This window comes from Cyprinodon variegatus, unplaced genomic scaffold (assembly GCF_000732505.1).
Source record: "Cyprinodon variegatus isolate N-32 unplaced genomic scaffold, C_variegatus-1.0 Scaffold96, whole genome shotgun sequence".
In the NCBI taxonomy this organism is placed as follows: domain Eukaryota; kingdom Metazoa; phylum Chordata; class Actinopteri; order Cyprinodontiformes; family Cyprinodontidae; genus Cyprinodon; species Cyprinodon variegatus.
The window spans coordinates 225,924-241,353 of record NW_015150549.1 but is presented as its reverse complement, the minus strand read 5'-3'; the positions used below and the strand labels follow the sequence as shown (position 1 = coordinate 241,353).

The following is a 15,430-nucleotide window of genomic DNA, read 5'->3' as shown; positions in this document are numbered from 1 at the left end:
AAATCACAAATAGAAGTAGATTTGGAACAAAATTTTATATTTGTTTCCCTTAAGACTGTGAATAAATCTGTTTTTGACAATAAAATGTGGATTATGCCAGTCATGATTGCTCCATCGCCCTGAACCAAACCCCTCTGTATCGACAGCCAGGACTGCAGGCCTGATATACCAAAATACTGAATGATTCAAATGAGCAGAATAAACAAATCCCATAGATTTACTTAACTTTAATCAATTAATATGTTTTGAATGGAAGATAATTTAGCACCAGAGGATTTTTTTTTCCATACCTGAAAAAAAGTCAATCTTGTGGGCATGTTGTATTTAAAGTTCTCCAATTAGTCCTCAAACTAATTTTCCCTCCTGATTAACAGCACATTTATCATGAAGTCAACCTGACAGCTCTTTCAACACCATAGGCTTCACTTTCACCTCAACAGTCAACCAAAATATATTTCTGAGAGTGTAAACAAAAGGCTGAGCAGCAGTACAAAGAGTGAGCTCCAGGTGTATATATCTATGATATTTTTAAGTTTAGGTATTTTAATTAGAAGTAAATTGGAGAATGTCCTATAAGTTCTCACCAGATGCTCTCTTGCTGTAATTACATTTAGCAGACATTGTTTAAAATTCTTATTTTAGATGTTTTTTTTAAGATAATACAGGGATTCATATGTCCAAATATGTTGGAAAAACTCACAGGGCGTTGCAGGGTATTGTCTTTCTCTGAATATGACTGCAAGTTAGTTAATCCTTTTGAAAAACCTGCAACTGCATAGCTCATATGATACTGTGAATGAATGAAATAATTTTTTTTAGGCTAATTCAGTGTACCTTTTTATACTTAAGGTAATGTTGATGACTGTATAATTCCAAAAAAGTTAAAAAAAAAAAAAAAAAAAAAAAAAAAAAAAAAAATCAACTTGTAATCAACTATTCCAATTTTGAAGATGTTTTGCTTCCCATCCAGGAAGCTGTTTCAATTCAAAATGTCAGAAATAGCATTGAGCTTGAGGCTTTATAAAGTGGACCAAAAACAAAGCCTTGTTTTGGCTTAGTGTGTCATTGTTTCAGCTCCAGCTCCAGGAGTCCCAGAAGAAGGTTCAGGGCAGGATACGGACTGGAGAAAGAAACCAAGAAGAGCTGCAACAAAGCCTGGAGTCCCTCAAGGTAACCAAGGCAACTGACTCACACCGTTCCTGTTCCTCTATGTTAGCCCAGTAGTTCTGTGAACATTGTCTTTCATCAGTGGGGAAGAGTTTCCAAGAACTTACTAATTACTAATGTGAAGGGGACGTCTCAAGAGTTCAAAATGTGTCTTTGAGCCTGAGTGGAATTAACCAGGAATAAATGACCTGCTGTTATCTGACGCCTCCAGGTTTCTCTGTAACAGGGAACAGTTTGTAGAAAGGTGATCGAGAGTCTAACACAATATACAAGGTTCATAATAAATGATGGGCTGTTCTTGTTATTGCATCTTCTTTCATTCATCTATTGCAGTTAAAAATGCTGTAGATCAAACTTGGTTGGAAAAGATGAGCAAGAAGAAATAAAAGTTTAGATTGGATAAAGGTTTTGCTAAAGAAAAAAAAAACAACACATTTAGCATGCAAAAATGTGTAGGAGCTAATATAAGAAAAAGCACGTTGACTGTAACTACTAGTCTTTATTAGACTTTATTGGTAGAACTGTTGAGGATCTAAAATCAAACTGCAGAAAAAAGCTCTGATAGAGACTTTAAACAATCTATTTCTGAAAAAAAAAATGTATAATCACTTTAAATAGGCTGCACCTTTTGTTTTGGTTGATATTCAAATTATAAGGGAATAAAAGACAGATGTTTCACTTTGAAATGAGGAAAATAAGTTTGAAGACTCTTTCCAAAAAAGTTCAAAACTCCACTGGATTTTGTTTCCAAGTTTGAAGACGTTTCGCTTCCCATCCAGGAAGCTTTTTCAATGAATAGGCTCTTTGACATCAACGCTGTGGGAGACTGATGTAAGTTATAGATTTCTGCCATTGCCCGTCTTACACATGTCACTGTTTCAAATTATTTGACAAATTTGATTCTCAGTTAGAGATAATCATAGAGTACAGTTAATGGTTTAAAAAAGAAAAATACCTTAATCAATTAAAACTGCTCGTAGAATTGTCAAAAATATGTGACAAACAACAATTATGGAATAATTTCACACAAAAAAAATCACTTATATAGACCCTTCTTGACAACAGGGAATTAAGGCCTAATAAAAAAAATCTAAACAGTGCGGAAAATAGATAATTGACATCCATTAGTCTGGGAAGGATTTCCAAGCCATCTCTAAGGCTTTGAGAGCCCAGAGAACGACAGTGAGAGCCATCAACATATTGACTAAACAGAAAAATAGAACAGAAACCTTAACCCACCTCGCCATCTACCGAAATTACTGAAAGAGCGCATCAGATAATCATCCAGGAAATAAAAAAAAAAAAACTAAATCAGGGCTCTACTTTCTCGCTATTCATAGAGACAGACGGGCAGAATCGAGCTCCTCCTGACCAGAGGGGAGATTGCTTCCAAGAGCTGAAAATAGCTGATTAATACGCAACATACTCATGAAATAAGGCGTATTTTAGTGCATATTTAATACAGTTTAATGACTAAATGTATGAAGTTTGACAATGCATATTTTACCAATACATTTAACGAAATTTACAGGGGAGGTTCAGCCTCCCTAGTATTCAATGAGAAATCGCCACTGCAGTAATTGAGTGTTTTTGATCTTTTTTTAAGTTAACTCAGAGAAAAACATTTTGTTTGTTTTATTTGTATATGAAGGAAAACATCTGGATACAACTTCTCAACTCAGCCCATCTATGTTTTATCTGATGTCCCAAATTATAAATTCATGTTGGTTGAACTTAAATAAAGACTTGAATCTACATTTGAAAATAATGCTGTTTAGGCTGAAGCTCCTAAAAACACAGATCGAAGTTTGCTATAAAGACTCTTCGGAATAGAGTTTATTGAACTTTTTTCTTTTTTTATCAGCCTCACTGTTTAGATGTTTTTTTTTTTTAGGTATCATCCACAGCAGTTCTGGAGGAGAGTGAAGCTCTGTTTACTGAGATGGCACACCGCCTGGAGAAAACTAAAGCTGAGGTAAGAAGCAGAAGTGAAAGGTTTTGAGATCATTCTGGTGCTGAGGGTTAACAGCTGCAGTACACACAAATATACTAACCCTAAGTGTTGGTAAAGGTTCAGGAAAGGAAAAATGGTCTCTCTGAATTCATATCTGTAAATATTTTAGTGATCTGTACTATTACTGTTCATGAGATTCTGCAGGCATTTATGTTCTTTCCTCAGGAAACACCCCAGATAGTTCAGAGATAAGATGTTGGATGATGAGGATGCCTAAAACAGGTTTCGTTTATTAAAACAGTCTTCCAAGCTTCGGACTTCTCACAGTTTTCTGTTCAAGCTACCATTTATTAAACAAAATGGTGGGAACCAAAGCTTTTCTTAGAAGAAGACAATCTCACTGCTTCCCTGCCATATTGTATCAAAGCACATCATTCCTACAGTGAAGCCTGATGAAGGCAGCATCCTGCTGTTGGTGCTTTTCTTCTGGTTCATTGATAGAAGGATGGATGAAGCAAAATACAGGAGCAAAACCTGTCTTGAATACATATCATATTCCAGGAAGGCACCGTCTATTACATCCTGCCATGTCTGGTAATATATCTGTTTATGTGTTTTAGGTTCAAGCTGTGCTGGAAGCAAAAGGGCGAGCAGCTGTCGGGAGAGTGCAGCAAGATATCGAGCTTCTGCAGAAGGACCTGGAGGAGCTGAGGAAGAGAGATGGGGAGATCAGCCAGCTGCTGCAAACCGAAGATGAAGTTCCTCTGTCGCAGGTGACAAGGGAAATTGGAGAAATCCTCGACCGTTTCTCAATATGGGCACTTGTGCATTCTCATGTACAAGTGGCTTATGAAACGTCACCAGCCTCAGCCCCAGTACTGTTCAAATTCACAAGAACAAGAAGTCAAAGTCCTCAGATGTTGTTCTCACCCCTCCCTCTTTACCGAGCATGCATCAGAGCAGACTTGGTTTTCTCAAGATTGAAAGCTGCCCCAGCATGCACCGCAGCAGCTTCCAGTGGAGCGCTCACAGAGCTCAGAGTATTAAAGGTATAGAGGGCGATCTTTTATTTCCGGGTGGATCATCTAAATAAATGGTCCTCCTAATTGTCAATCATTCTGATGATATGTTTACGTAAGGCCGTCCTACGTGCTCGTCCCTTTAGCTATCTTTTTCTGCGCACTTTCAGGCGTAGATTTATGGTGAGACAGTCGTTGAAGCTCATGTTTCTCACCGCGATTCTTTGAAAATGGCCGAGCGTCGTAAGAGAAAAAGTGTCTACGAAGTGTATGAGAAGGAGAAAAAAAAGGCCTCAGAAGAGGCAGATGTATCCCAGAATGCGTTGCATTGAGACAGCTCTCCTCTCAAAGCATTATGGGATTTGCTGTCACAGCAGCCTGCTGTCGCCATAGGCAAACGCTAACCGACAGAGATGGAGCAGGCAACGTGCAGTGGAGGAGGAGTTACGTTACCAACAGAGCAAAAAGTAGTGATTATCTGTCTGAATGGTAAGTTAACAGAGTTCACTATAAAGTCTACTATATAGTCCCTGCTCTATATAGTGATTTAGGGCGGGTTAGGCCGGACGTTCGGGCACAGTAAGCTTGTATTAGCTATGAGAACAGCAACTTTTAAGGAGAACGTGTACGCGGAGAGATGGGCTCTTGCATTCTGTAGCAGGCGTTTCATAGGCGTTCCATCTCAGGAGGGAAAGTGCAGAGGGCGGGTCTTTTAAAAAATTGGCGAAAATCCTCCACAATACCGTTAAGTTGAAAGTTCTCTTTTCTGTCGCCATTGTTCTATAAGAGTACGTTTTAAAATAAATTTAGGTAAGAACACTATACTTTTAAGCTTCACTATATGGCCCATTTACTGATTTAGCTCGTTATTTAAAAAAAAGTCCAGATGCTGAGAGGACCGTGGCAACCAGCGGACCTGAGGCTATCCGCAGCCAGGGCAAATTTTAGCCCGTCTACAGCAGCTCTCTCTCAGCATAGCCGTGTGTGAAGTACCGCTGGCTCTGATGGCGATTTTATTTGGAAAAATCTTGATTTGATTTGTGTTTATCTGACTGTGTTTATTATTATTCCATACTAAATAAAAAAGGTAAGAATGTATTATTATCTAGAGACTATTAATAGTAGGAGGTAAAATGCAGGTACCTTCCTGTGTTCTTCTCAAGAACATACTTGGCGAGGACACAAGTCCGTACTCGCGTTCTTGTGAATTGAGAAGCGGCCCTTCATTTTATTTAGCTAGAAGTAAATAAAAGAAGACTTTGTTTTAAGAAAAGCCCTTGAACTAATGCTACCTGGAACTGCCTAGGTAACTGATCTGGAACATGGTTGGTGGGTTGTTTTTCCAAATAAAAATAGGATCCGACTTCTGAGGAGAAGGTTTCTGGAAACAGAAATGACATCAGCATCCCTCGCCTCTTTTTACTTGGAAACAAAAAGACTAACAGGAAAGAAACACCAGCACTTTGAAGATGGAAAAAGAAGAACAGATAATGGAAGGAGCAATGAAAAATAAACTACCAGCATACATTTTAATTGCATTCTTTTTAATTTGACTAAAACCACATCTATTTATTATTTTATCTATTTTTTTGTAACCACATGTTCCTTGGTGTGTTTGTAACAATTTAATGCTCTTTTTTTTCACTATTTAAAGGTTTCCATCTATAATGTGTTATTTTTTCTAGCTTGCACTGAGAATCCTACTCTGTCTGAAAACATGGAAAACATCAGGCAACCACAAATGTACTCCATTAGGAAGTGTTTCCTCAGCCAGAGATCCTCAGATATCTGTCCTGCAGATAACGGATACTGGAGGAAGGATGGATGAGAGGAACTAATGAGGATTGAAGGGAGGGAGGGCAGGTGTAATTTTCCGCTCTCTGTTTTTACCTTTGGCTTAGGCCGCCCCACTGCTCTGCATCCCTCCCATCACAGATCAACACTACAAAACCTTCAGCTTGCCTGCAGAGGCCTTCAGCGATGCTAGGAAAGCTCTGAGTCACTTACGCAGCTGCATTGAGGATGTCTGCAGGGAGCAGGTGGACAAGATCAGCCGTGCAGGTATATTACACCCTGAAGGGGATAGACACTAAATATACTGAAGCGGTACAGAAATGCAACTCACAAAAGCCCTGGTGTTATCTAGAAAAGTTCCCATCAGCTTTAACAGGATGCAGATATACACTGAATGCTTGCTTTGGGCTGACTGGCACATTTCCCTCAGTTTGACGCGTCGTTTTTCTTCCAGGTAATGAGAACTATGTCCCCGGAGGAGAGCTTTTAAACGGTAGGCATGAGAAACAAGATCCTCAGATGCACCCACACACTCCACTGTGTCCTGCCCTGTGTGGGAGAGTCATGTCAGTGGATTTTACATGACATTTAACGCTGTGATCATTAATTAATAATAATGTTGGGGACAAGAGGGCGCTGTCTGACATGACCCTCTGTGGCTCATCTTTGGATCTCCAAGTCTGGAGTTTCACCTCATTTTTTAAATAGTTTTTTGGTAATACCTGATGGAAATAGTTTATTTGTGTTTTACTCCATCAGTCTTTACATGCATTATTGTTAAAACATTAAGCTTAATCTGAAAAACCTTTAAAAACATAACTGACTTGACTGATTCTGGTTCCAGCTAAGCTTGGATTTGACATAAATTGACAATCTACAGGGATTTCTAATCATGAACAACACTCCTACTTCCATTTCAGACTGATGCAGCATCATTTTGTCTGTTTTATACTTTTATAAAGTAAGACTTAGATTTTATTCTATGATATTTTAAGCTAGAGTTTGTTTTTTCTTGTTGTTTTTTTTGTTTTGTTTCTAGAAGAACATATTAATAGATTGCATGTGCAAATATAATACAGTTGCAGCTGTATATCAGCATTTGGTGTAAAACACTTGGCAGCAAAATGGTATCATTAAAAAGAAACTGAGCCCAATTGCCCAGATGTGACTTTGGGATTACAAATAAACACTTTTCATCCATCGGTTTACAGCAACACATTATAATATGCCATCATCAGGATTTTCTGTTTGTTTTTTTTATCCTTTTTATCTTCCACTAAGTGCTGTCATCTTTGTTGTGTTTGGAAGGTGGCCAGAGGAACTCCAAACCCCAGCAATGCCAATCCGTGGGGCAACAGAACAATAGGGGTATGTGGAAGATGACAGAGCATCTTGGACATTTATGAAACAAAGATTCCATAACAAACATTTGGATTTCATTCCTTTATTTCAGCTCTTCCATTTTCCTTTCCGCTGTCCACATTGTGCCTGCAGCCACCTGATCAGAGGATGAGGACGGCTTTACTCAGATGTAAGAGCTTCACGTGAAGAACCTGTGCTCAGTTTTCATGCTCACAGTGTTGTTTTCAGATACAGTTTGAGAAGAATAATCACAGAGACGGCATGCAGAGCCGCCTGAGGAAAATCATTGTCAGGAAATTAAACAGACCCCCCCCACCATTTCATTCCTCTCTGTTTCTTCCCTCCACGCTTCTATTTACTACATAGCGAGAATCTTGCTTGGAAATCAGAGAGCCTCGTCTAGACCTCCTTCAATAATAAATGAGAATCATGGTGTATTTATGACGTTCTGCTTTATCATTAAGACCAGTGCTTCTGCTTCTTCCAGCTGACAATGTGTCAGTGTTTTGGCACCTTGTTAGGCATTAAAAATGAATGTTGTGGAGGAGTAAGGTAATGCACAGCATTTTGTCCCATCAGTGACGAATGTCTTCTGATGTACTGGTTGATTTATCACCCCTGGGCCTGACACTTCCCAATGATATACTTACCATGCAAATCTTCTTTTTGCATTTCTCAAAATAGTTCAAGCTTTGATGCAGAGTGTCTATTAAAATGTTACAGCTTCTGTATTGCATTAAGGTTTGGACTTTGACTGGGCCATTTAAACATGTAAATGCACTTCAGTATGAACCACTTTGTTATGGCTGATTTTATAGACTGCTAGAAGATGAACCACGCCCTAAATCTCCTGTCCTAGCCTCTAAGAAGTTTTTCCTCCATTTCCCAGGAACTCAAGCTAAAGTAAAATGAGATGAATGCAAACTATATAGGATCACATAGAATCCTCCCATATTCGCTGTATAACTTAAAACAACAATCAAAAATGAGTAAAAACTTCTTAGAATATGTGTATTAACCCTTAATTGGTGCAGGTAAATAATATGATATGTCAGTGGGATTAATATTTCTACCCTTTAAATAAGATAATTAGATAATATGCCCTTGATAAGACAATTCAATTGTTTTTTAAATGTAGATTCTCCTATTCTATTGAGAAAGTGTTTCACTTACCTGCTCAATTCCAGAAAAGAAAATGTACGTATTCTAAGAAGTTTTAGATTTCATTTTTTTGCACTGTAGTTTCCTTTCTAAGCCAATTAATTCAGACTATTTTCCATCTTTTCAAATCTGAATGTTTAGATAGGTTTTTTAAATGCCTCCTAACAAGAAGCATAAAAATGTAGAGATCCTCCTTTGCAACTGCTTATTTACTTCCCTCTCTGCTGTCTCCAGTTTCGTGTCGTCTTTCCTTGGACCCTTACACCGCCCACCCCACTCTGGTCCTCCTTGAGGGGCCTCAGGGGGCCCACTGTGGCGAAGACACGCAGCCTTACCCCCCTCACCCCCATCGCTTTGATTCAGTGGCACAAGTCCTGTGCAGGGAGGGTCAGTTCAGCGCCGCCAGCTATTGGGAGGTAGAGTGGAGGGGAGGCGGATGGGTCGACATAGGCCTCACGTCGCTGTCAATCGGACGCAAAGGTGGTGGAAAGCCCTGCCTGCTCGGGCGTAACGAGAACTCCTGGCGGCTGAGGTGTACCCATACAGGTTACTCTGCGTGGCACGACAACCGCAAGACCACAGTGGCAGCGCCACCCTGCCCAAGGATCGGCGTGCTTATAGAGCGGCAGAAAGGGGCATTGTCTTTCTACAGTGTGTCAGACACGGTGGTGCTGCTTCACACTTTTCACTGCAGGTTCTCTCAGCCGCTGTACCCGGCTTTCCGTTTGGATCTGGACTCCACCTTAATCATCTGCCCACATGAGGGAGCTAATGGGGGTAGGATCTAAAGGGCATAAACAAAGTGCTATGGGAGGTCAACACTAAAAAAATATAACCAAAGACAATCAAGAAAATAATGTTTACTTTTAAAAATAACATTTTTCTATGGTGAAAGTTATTATATTTATTACATGTTTAGGAAAAAATCTCAATGTTTAACTGCACTGGTCAATACAGGTAAAGATTTTTGTTTTTCTAATAAAACCTCAATGGACAAATCATATAAACCATATTTTTGATACAAAATGCAGCCAAAGATTTATTACTGCTGTTAGCCAATTAGCTGGGATTGTTGGTCACAATCCAGAAAACCCAAATACTGGAATGAGGAAGGTAGAATTTTACAATTAAAAAACAAATGAAAGGGCTAAAAATGGCATTAAACCTTAGTAAAGGCTTTAATGTGCTGGGTTCTTTTTAATGCATGTGGAAACAGAAGCAATGAAAAAGAATTTCCAAATAATGTGTAAGTACTTTATTTCTGCTATGTATAATTTAACTTTTAATAAACTATACAGATTTTTGTGAAACTGTAACAACTGTGTCATGTCTTTTTTTGTGAGGATTAGTAAAACGTTCGGCTCTATTCTATATTATCGTGTGCTTTTTCTCTCTATGAACTTTCAAAGATTTATGTCCATTTAGCAGAAAAAGGGTACTTAACATGGAGAATCAGATCTCCAATATGTAAATGTCTTTTAACAATATGATTCTTAAAAAAAAAAAAACTTAAGTTGTTTTATTTGGAATTTGAATAATATGCTGTCCGAAATTAACACATTTCAGTTACAAAACAGGACATTTTCACTCTCATTTTTGTACTTTTAAAAAAGCAAAATACCTTGAATAAAAGCCAAAGGATTCTAATAAATTGGGAAAAATGTCAGCGTCCTTTCTGTACAGCCAGGAGGAAGTTGTGTAGTCTGCCTGGAAGACTTGCTTTGCATGATGGGTTTATCTTTTTTATTCTCCATAAACAAAAGTATTTCAGCTGCTTAGGAGTTACTTCATATTTACTGTTTAGTTACAAAGATACAAACATAGCTGTTAACTCAGCTTTTACTCTGACTCTACCTCTGTGTGCTCTCTTTTATCCTTTAAATATGAAAACCAGCTCATAGTTCATGTGTCTAACAGTTTCTTTCCTAGACGGAAGCACTTATGAAGCTTGTTCACTGTTACCTTTCCTGACATAGAAAGTACTTATAAATCAGTGCTTCTATGCTCCTTTTTTTGGTCTTCTTCAGTCTCCTTGAACCCCAGACGGCCTCGGAAGATGGCTGATCACAGAACCAGCCTGGTTCTGCTGGATTTTTTTTTCTGTTAAAAGGGAGTTTTTTTTCTCTCCACTGTCGCTGCATGCATGCTGAGCAGCAGGGACTGCTGTAGAGTCAACTACAGAATGCTCCCTTCTAGGAGGAGTAAATCCTCTAAAGTGAATGACTCGATGCAATCGGTTGGTTTTTATTATCTAAAAAAAAAACATTAAACTAATTGTGCTATTTTAGTTAAAGTGATTTAATACAATTTAAAGAGAAAAATTCTTATACAATCAACGTTTTTTGAAGGCATGTCAAGGAATGATACCATATCAGCCCAGCTACTGCTTCTGCTATCTGCATAATATTACCCATATAATGAATCTCTCTGTAATCTTGTTCTTATAATAATAAATAAAATAAAACAAACTGACTATATATTTTTAGCTTTAGATTAAACATCTGGAAAACTGTTTTATTAAACTTAGCAGAGATTCTGGATGTACCTCTTTCCAACTAAGAGCTTTTTTTTAAGCTTCAGCAGTGTTTTTGTATGTCTTTTATAAAAAGCCTTTTGACTTAAGAATCAGGAAAACATTTACCAGCAAGTGTATTTGCAGGGATATGAATATACATGATAAGTCCAGAAGCAAAATTAATTTTCATAACTTCCCAAGACATCTGTACAACTGATTCAGCGTAAATAGGTATTCTTAATATACAAATTGTGTAGGACGAAAAAGGAAGAGGCATTGTGCATTTACAGCTAAGGAATAAGAGTATAGCTGTAATAAGAATCACTGAAATGAAAATGGTCTTTATAAATGTTATATTTTCAGTACTTCTAAAGCTAAAATGTCTTTTTGCCTTATCATATAGCTGGAGAAGTCTAAATATAACCAAACATACGTGCTTGGTTCATCAGTTTATTTTGCAGTGTGTGTAAATTCCTTCAAACTTGTTAAACATTCTTCTGTTATCAGCCTTAGGGGTAAAAAAGCAATGTCTCTGTCCCCATCAGGAGAAAGCCATTGTTCTTTATCTATTTGCTGAGATTTCTGTATCATTGCCTCTGATGCTGATGCACGTTCGACCAAAGTGTCTAAACCTAAAGCTTCTAAAATGAAAACGTCTAACTTAGATTTTAGGAGATTTTGAAGGTTTCCCTTCAAAATTTCTTAGATAGTCTTTGACAAGCAGTGCAAAACCCTTGTCTTCATCCAGATTTCATTTTAAAGTACAGGGACCCTAAAAACATCCGGTGACAAACAATCATCTAAACTAAAACTCAGCATTTTATCAGAAGAGGAATTCTGCTGAGAAGTTCTTTGTTTGGTTTTGTTATCCAAAAATCATTATCCGATGCCTGGCAAAATGCCTACTCAAGCACTAAGGACTAACTAAGGCACTAAGGCTGACTAAAAACAACAGAACATGCGACATAGTTGTTCATTTGTATAGAGCCTCATTGAACAATTGCAGAAACAAAGATGCCCAAAAAAGCTCTAATTTACCTTCTTTAGTGGGGCTGTTTTGAAATTAGCTTGAATGAAATTTAATTGAGTTCTGAAGAGGTTCATAATCATCATTTTGTCAAGTGTGTGTTTGTTCACACTTTTAAATGAGGACTTTTAAGGTCATATAAATTTAACCTTACTTGCCCATCAATATTGATATTCAGTCAGTTGTTTTATTTAATGATTCATCTATTCAAAGCCAGTTTTTAACTTAGCAAGTTTTCAATAAACTATTCAGCAACAGCACTTTTAGTTTTTCATAGCCTCATATGTTGATAGTTTTTTAGCCCTACAATAAAATTGGTGAATTTTCCAGTATGTATTTTACACTTGTTAAAATGTTTAACAAATAAAAAGACTTTTTATAGGTTTAGTCCTTTGTAATTAACATTATAACTTTCCTTTTTGATAAAGCTTATAGTTAGAGTGGCACAGGTTATCCTGAGCTATCTCTATAGTTATGCTGCTATAGGGTTAGACTTCTGGAGGACATAGGGACCCCTATTTCATAATTTTTCATCACTCTGCAGAATGTGTTAGTTAAATTTCTAACATTATGGTCTCTCTGCCTTTTCTCATAGTGACTTCACCTCATCTGTACCTGTTTGGCTGTGATGCCGCCCTGGAGAGAAATAGCAGCTGTGCTGCTGCCATCAACACCTTTGTTTATAGATGTTGGAGATCGGCCTGTTTTTCCATTGTCCTTTTTCTCTGAGTGTGACTGGCTGGATGCTGGATGTGCCCTCTTCATCCTCTGACATGGGAGTTGGCTCGGCGCTCGTCTGCCTGGCTGTGTGTTTCCTGGACGGGGCCGCCTTTTACAGTTCCTTTTTGTATCTCTGCTTCTGTCTCCTTGAACCCCAGTCGGCCTCGGCAGATGGCCGCTCACAGAACCAGCCTGGTTCTGCTGGAGGTTTCTTCCTGTTAAAATGGAGTTTTTCCTCTCCACTGTCGCTACAAGCATGCTTAATGTGAAGGATTGCATCTGATAGAATGATTCAATGCAATCAACTGGTTTTCCTTAGATAGAAAACTTAAAATTTTTGATCTGGTGAACTGTAAAGTGCCTTGAGATGACGTGTGTTGTGAATAAACAGAATTGAAAACTGAATTGAATCATGATGATGCACCACTTCACAAAACTATAACTTGATGAAACCGGTTTTCATTTGAATACGGGCCTTTAGGACCTTTCCCATGAATAAAACTCAAACTACACGTTTAATTAAATGCAATTAATGCCGATAAATGCGGAAAAAATGTAATACAATCTATTAAAGAACCATTGAGGTGCAAACTACCAAAGAATTTGCTACAGTAGAAGAATTTTATAGAAGATCGGGTCGTCGGTTGTGCCTGACAGTCTGAATTGAGGGTTTTAGCCACCCATGTCGCATGTGGAATTTGATCACGTGACCATACCTGATATAAACATGTATCACATGATTTCATGTTAGTTTGCAACATGGCGGCCTACTTATTGCTGCTGGTCGCTTTTCTGTCTGTCTTCAGCGGGGTTTTAAGTTTTCCTGTCGGTCAGGAGAACAGAGACACCAGCACCGCCTGCGGATACCAGGTCGTTCATTACAGTTCTAGTCTGATTTTACTGTTTGAAGAAGTTTTAATTCTGTGTTTTTAAACTAAAATAAGGCTGACGGACTATTTTCACTTTCACTCATTCCTTATGTGAGCTTTTAGTTTGGGACGTTAGTTAGCATGCCAGGTTTTATTCGTGTTTAACACTTTTGGTTCTTAACCCTTTTATGTTGATAAACTGTGTTTTATGTCTGCAGTCATGTCACGCCACCAAGCCTGGCATGCTGAATGTCCACCTGGTTCCCCACACACACGACGACGTGGGCTGGCTGAAGACTGTGGACCAGTACTTCTATGGAGGTCAGTCCACAATCAAAAACATGCTTTGTCTCAACAATCCTGTCTTTTCTGCAAGGTTGAGAAAGACTTCCTTCCTTTGGTGGCCTTTTTTCATTTCCAGACAGGAAAATCCAATTTGACCACATATATTAGTTTGAATATTGAACTTATTAATTCAATATTTAACATTTAATTCAAGTTTATGTGTACTGTTAAACATGTAAATTACGGAAGAGGATTAGGGCCACTCGGAAAAAAGAACTGATTTTTTAATATTTTTTCCACTTATGAGAAAAAAGTCAGAATTCATACTTTTTTCTCAGTATTCCGACTTTTATTTCTCAGAATTCCGACTTTAATCTCAGAATTCTGACTTTTTTCCCGCAGAATTCTGATTTTTTTTCCCATATTAAACTGAAATAAAATGTAAAAATCAGTTAACTTTATTTTTTCAGTGGCCCTAATCCTCTTCTGTTGTAAATGGACCAAACTGCTTTTGTGAGTAAAAATTAAACACCGTTTACAATGGGTGAATGATACCATATCAGCCCAGTTAATGAATTAAAAAAGACAAACAAAAACTCATTTATATACATTAAGCCAGATACAACTACTTGAGAGTAGATGGGCTTTAAGAAGAAGTTAAAAGCAGACAATGAACTTTTAACAGATGGATTTGATTCGGTTTAGGAGCTTCGATAGTTGAAGCACAGTCCCTCCTGAGTTTAAGCATAATTTTGAGTGACAATAATGATCAAAGTATGTTTATAGAGATGCAGCAGCTCAGAAAAGTATATGGGCATTTGTAAATTTCACAGCAAATGAGGACACTATAAAATGTAAAAGCAGCCAGTGGAGGGAAGGTAAAACTGGAAATATGATCTATTTATTAGTGTTACCGATCCCTGGCTGTGCAGTATTTGCCGATATCATCTGTTTGAAATTGATGTGTGTATATATGAGGAACTGCATACTACTTGTAAGTAAAATAATTGCCATCATGGCTTTGTCCAGCTGCTGCCAACCTTTGGAAAGCAGGAAAAAGACTAATGCAAAGTGAAACCAGTAGAACTTTTTATTGCCTGCCTGGAATGGGTGACAATAGTTGAATAAACTTTTGGCTCTCAAAATGGTATCAGTGCTCTATTTGTTGGTACTCACCGATGCCGATACCACCATGTTAGTGCTGGATCGGGGCCTTGTCCAATACTGGTGTTGGTATCAGTCCATAAATATATCAAGAAATTTAAAAACACACAAAACAAAAATATTTGCAGTTTAAGAATAATAGCTCCTTAGAATAATTTAAATTGACAATGCAGTAAAGAGTAGGGAATCGGTTGAGGTACTTCTGCTTGTTAGTAGAAGTGTAGTACTTCTCTGTTATTTTTTCTTCCTGTTTCAAAGCATTGACTGGTTTTAAAATTCAGCAGTAAAATCATTCCTCTACTTTCTCTTGATTATTCTGTGTTTAAACTAGGGATGCACGATATTGGGATTTTGGCCGATATCCGATATGCCGATATTTTAAAACTCACGTAG

At 37.9% G+C, this 15,430-nt stretch overlaps 2 protein-coding genes across 2 annotated transcripts in view; both read left to right on the top strand.

Moving 5' to 3' along the window:
- The window catches only part of LOC107084252 (E3 ubiquitin/ISG15 ligase TRIM25-like), a 10,653-nt gene extending 1,068 nt beyond the window's left edge, over window positions 1-9,585 (top strand). Inside the window, exons 2-9 of the mRNA XM_015374005.1 lie at window positions 1,075-1,170; window positions 3,062-3,142; window positions 3,742-3,894; window positions 6,042-6,201; window positions 6,389-6,427; window positions 7,243-7,302; window positions 7,388-7,465; window positions 8,692-9,585. Of these exons, the coding sequence (XP_015229491.1) occupies window positions 1,075-1,170; window positions 3,062-3,142; window positions 3,742-3,894; window positions 6,042-6,201; window positions 6,389-6,427; window positions 7,243-7,302; window positions 7,388-7,465; window positions 8,692-9,245 (1,221 nt within the window). The 3' untranslated portion in view covers window positions 9,246-9,585. The remainder of the gene's footprint in view (window positions 1-1,074; window positions 1,171-3,061; window positions 3,143-3,741; window positions 3,895-6,041; window positions 6,202-6,388; window positions 6,428-7,242; window positions 7,303-7,387; window positions 7,466-8,691) is intronic.
- A 3,893-nt stretch (window positions 9,586-13,478) lies between these two features.
- man2b1 (mannosidase, alpha, class 2B, member 1) overlaps window positions 13,479-15,430 on the top strand; it is a 16,227-nt gene continuing 14,275 nt past the window's right edge. Inside the window, exons 1-2 of the mRNA XM_015374015.1 lie at window positions 13,479-13,589; window positions 13,807-13,909. Of these exons, the coding sequence (XP_015229501.1) occupies window positions 13,479-13,589; window positions 13,807-13,909 (214 nt within the window). The remainder of the gene's footprint in view (window positions 13,590-13,806; window positions 13,910-15,430) is intronic.